At 43.4% G+C, this 3520-nt stretch overlaps 1 protein-coding gene across 1 annotated transcript; it reads right to left on the bottom strand.

Annotated features, from left to right (window-relative positions):
* Positions 1-580: 580 nt before the first annotated feature.
* On the bottom strand, positions 581-1588 carry LOC139350758 (enoyl-CoA hydratase domain-containing protein 3, mitochondrial-like). The gene is made up of 3 exons (XM_070992343.1): positions 1435-1588; positions 1152-1330; positions 581-754 (listed from the first exon to the last, which is right to left on the bottom strand). Exons 1-3 carry the CDS (start codon positions 1531-1533, stop codon positions 601-603), a joined length of 432 nt encoding a protein of 143 aa, XP_070848444.1. The 5' UTR covers positions 1534-1588; the 3' UTR covers positions 581-600.
* Between the last annotated feature and the right edge of the window lie 1932 nt (positions 1589-3520).

Consider the following 3520-nt stretch of genomic DNA (forward strand, 5'->3'; position numbering starts at 1 on the left):
CCATCCTTTTTATCTAGACATGCTTCATTTAATCAAAGAACCTAACATTTTCTAACACAGTAGTTAATCTTAGTGCTGATGACTCCTGTCTAGCCATGCTTTAACTTTAACATTGTCAATGCAGATAATAATGTTGATTTCTACTTCCAGAACCCTGGACATTTAACATAAATATAAATAACTCCCACTGATTTGTACGCCCATTTATTGCTTTTCACATTATAACAAACGAACGAAGCATTTATTCTCCATTAGCTTTATGAGTCTGTTATGGCATTAAACATCTTGCGTCCTCTGGGTGGTCACAGTGTGTTTCCATCTCATCTCCACACTGCAGCTTTTAAGACACATAAAGGTTAATCTGCTTGTCTTTAATCTGAGCAGAAAGGAGGAAGTCCTCAGGGAAGATGTCAACAATTCAAACTTCAATCATTGTCATCTTGTAAATTACACATATACATTTTAATGTAGTGTAATTCATACATTGGCTCGGGACTGGTGCCAATTACTCCACACCAGTCAATGAAAACCATATGTACCAGTCTGATTATCACTAGATCACTGCAGTGATCTAGTGATAAAAGCCTCTTCAGCAGGCCATCAGTCATGGGCGTTTTCTGCTTTATGGCTCCACACTGGCTTGCATTTCTCTATAAAAGCCTGGATCCCCTCCTGTCTGTCTCTCAGAGCCAGGTTGTCTACCATCACCTTGGAGGCGGTGGCATACGCTGCATCTCGACCTTGAGCCATTTGTCTTCAGAGGAAACAGAGAACACAACGTGTGAAACATTCATGTATTCATCACAATGTTTCAATGGTTTTCACATGAGGAATCCTGATTGTTGTGGAAAATTCTGACATAGCTGCATCTCGGTCACAGACAGACCCACAAACAGCGGATGTGTCGGTCCTGAACAGGTAGTTTTCTAATGTAACCTGTAACGCCACAAAATAATGCAGAAAGACGATAACATGCACATTGTCTTCAGATGTAACGCATACCACTGGAGGTAGTAAGCTAGCTAGCCAGACAGGCTAACATTTGCAGCTTACTCCTCAGCGCTTTAGGTTGCTTGAGCTTCCAGATAACCGCACTGATAACCACAAGGGAAAGGTGAGGAGGGGTCTGTCTGACCTCTGAGGACTCTCACCTTTGGAAAGCGGCCTTTCCGAGCGCTACGACAGGTCGGCTGGCCTGACACACCCGCCGGGCGATGGCTAATGTCTCCTCCTCCAGTCGCTCTTCTGGCACCACCTTACTGACCAGACCGTGCAGCAATGCATCATGGGATGAGATGGGAGTTCCTGTGAACAGCATCTCCATGGCCACCTGTTAAAAACAAGGAGAGCACAGGTTTATGAAATATGGCTTGAACGTCAGTTAAAAACACACCTGAAGCAGACGAGTGCGTCTCTCTTGCCTTCAGCTCTTACCTTCCTCGGCACAGCTCTGCCGATGGCCACCGCCGGCGTCGAGCAGAACAGACCCACGTTGACGCCCGGAGTGGCGAAGGTGGACTTCTCCGACACCATGGCAACGTCACAGCTGGCGACCAGCTGACAACCAGCTGCCGTGGCAACACCGTTCACCATGGCGATCAGGTATGTCCTGTATCAGTCATTATCTGAAACACAAGAGCGTGAGACCAACATCACCACCAACATCTCTGATTTACTCAGTACGTTATTGAATCATTTCATACATCCAGGTGTGCATCCATAACACAGCTTATTGTCTTTTATGAATGTTCGTAGTTCTTCAAGGGACTTTTCATTGAAATTTGTGCACTTGGACAGTTGATGCTTGTCGTCTGTGCACCACATGCAGGGAGGCTTTTCTTTTCCATTGTTTGACCTTAAGTTTTCAGTGTTTACATTTGTTTGAGTGCTGAAGACACTTTACTTCCCTTTGTTTTATTTGTGTTTCTTTTGACATAGGATGAGCGAGATGAGGGCAGGGCATGCAGGGAAGTGACTGGGTTACATGCTATCTCTGCTTCTACTGACACAAATGTGGCAAAATCCTCGAAAGTGGGGAAGTCTCTAGCTTCCATGAGGGCCATTTAGACCTGATGGTTCCAGTGGGCTGCTGGCCAATCTGGAACCTTCTGTGTCAGCTTTTGGTTCGCCTCACAATCATTCAATATTTCTAAACCTTTCACACGAGGCATGGCTTGGTGACAGGCATTTAGGAAATCAGAGAGGCCCTTAACCCTTCAGCATCTTTGGCCTGCACCTTTGGCCATTTTGTCCCCGAAGGCCCTTTGGACCACAAATGGCTGCCCATAGCGTTGGTTGAGCTTATTCCATGCATCTCTGTATGCTTCATCATCAGCTCGATTAACACATGTACACAAACACGGTTCGGTTGGCTCTGGTGCTAGCCTAGAGTGAGGAGACCCACCCAATATGGCGGCGACGCTGGATTACGCTCCAGCACGTAATGAGGCGTCTATGTATATATGTCTATGGTTGTATCTACTGTCTAGTTGCTGTAAGGGCTGACTGTCTGTTTCCTGCCTGATTTCTCTGCTTGCAAACACGCAGACTCCATCATCCTCATGTTTTCTTTCTGCTTTCTTTCTCCCTCCATTAGTTTACATTGAGCCTCCTTTGCAGCCTTGACTGTTGTTTCAGAGAAGTGAAGAGAAGAGGTGGTTTCAGTTAGCTCCTTTAATTCCCGCCCCGACAAGCCTTTAACGTCCCCTTGATTTAGTAAGTAACTTTCTAAGACAACTCAGCATTATACCACGCAAAACACCGTCAATTCACCAAATAAGCGGGTAACAGAGTTAACATATTTTTCTGACACAAATCATCAAATAACCAAGTAATGACCACAACACACCGACCTTGTGCCTCCTCGGGGGTTCCTTTGTTTTACCTTAACTTTTAGCATTTTACCTCTAACTCATTCACTCCGTTGTCAAGTGGCTTTGTTTTTTCCCGGCAATACAACACAGGAAGGAAGTAGGACGTAGTGGTCTTCAAAATAAAATCTCACAATTTTAAAACGAAACCATTAGCTTCCAAACAGGCGAAAATACACACATAAAAGCAGATGAAATTACATTTTCTTAGAAGCAACTGAAATCGTGATTTTTATGCATAGGGAAATCATGTCAAAAATTTAGGTTAAATTACAGTTTTATTGGTTTCACAAGACATTAAGGCAGAAATTCACAGAATAAGCCGTTATGAGTCTAAAAACACAGGAATCAACCAGTTTAATACTCAGTCCATCCAAACTGCCCACAATGAAAAAAATGTCCAGGGAAATATTTACCTAATTTATTCGTTTGATTGGCCAAAAAATCTCGGAAATTTCCCCACTGTGGGACTAATAAAGGAATATCTGATCTTATGTCAAATATACTGCAGTCACCCTCTCAGGTTGCTCAAATATGACACCAGTGATAAAAAATGTCATTCAGTCATGCATTAAAGAACGACTCAATAACACGAAATTACTATTAAACTATTTTTAAAATAATTCTGCCATTTTCAATTTAATCCCATC

Source organism: Chaetodon trifascialis, chromosome 22 (assembly GCF_039877785.1).
Source record: "Chaetodon trifascialis isolate fChaTrf1 chromosome 22, fChaTrf1.hap1, whole genome shotgun sequence".
NCBI lineage: Eukaryota > Metazoa > Chordata > Actinopteri > Chaetodontiformes > Chaetodontidae > Chaetodon > Chaetodon trifascialis.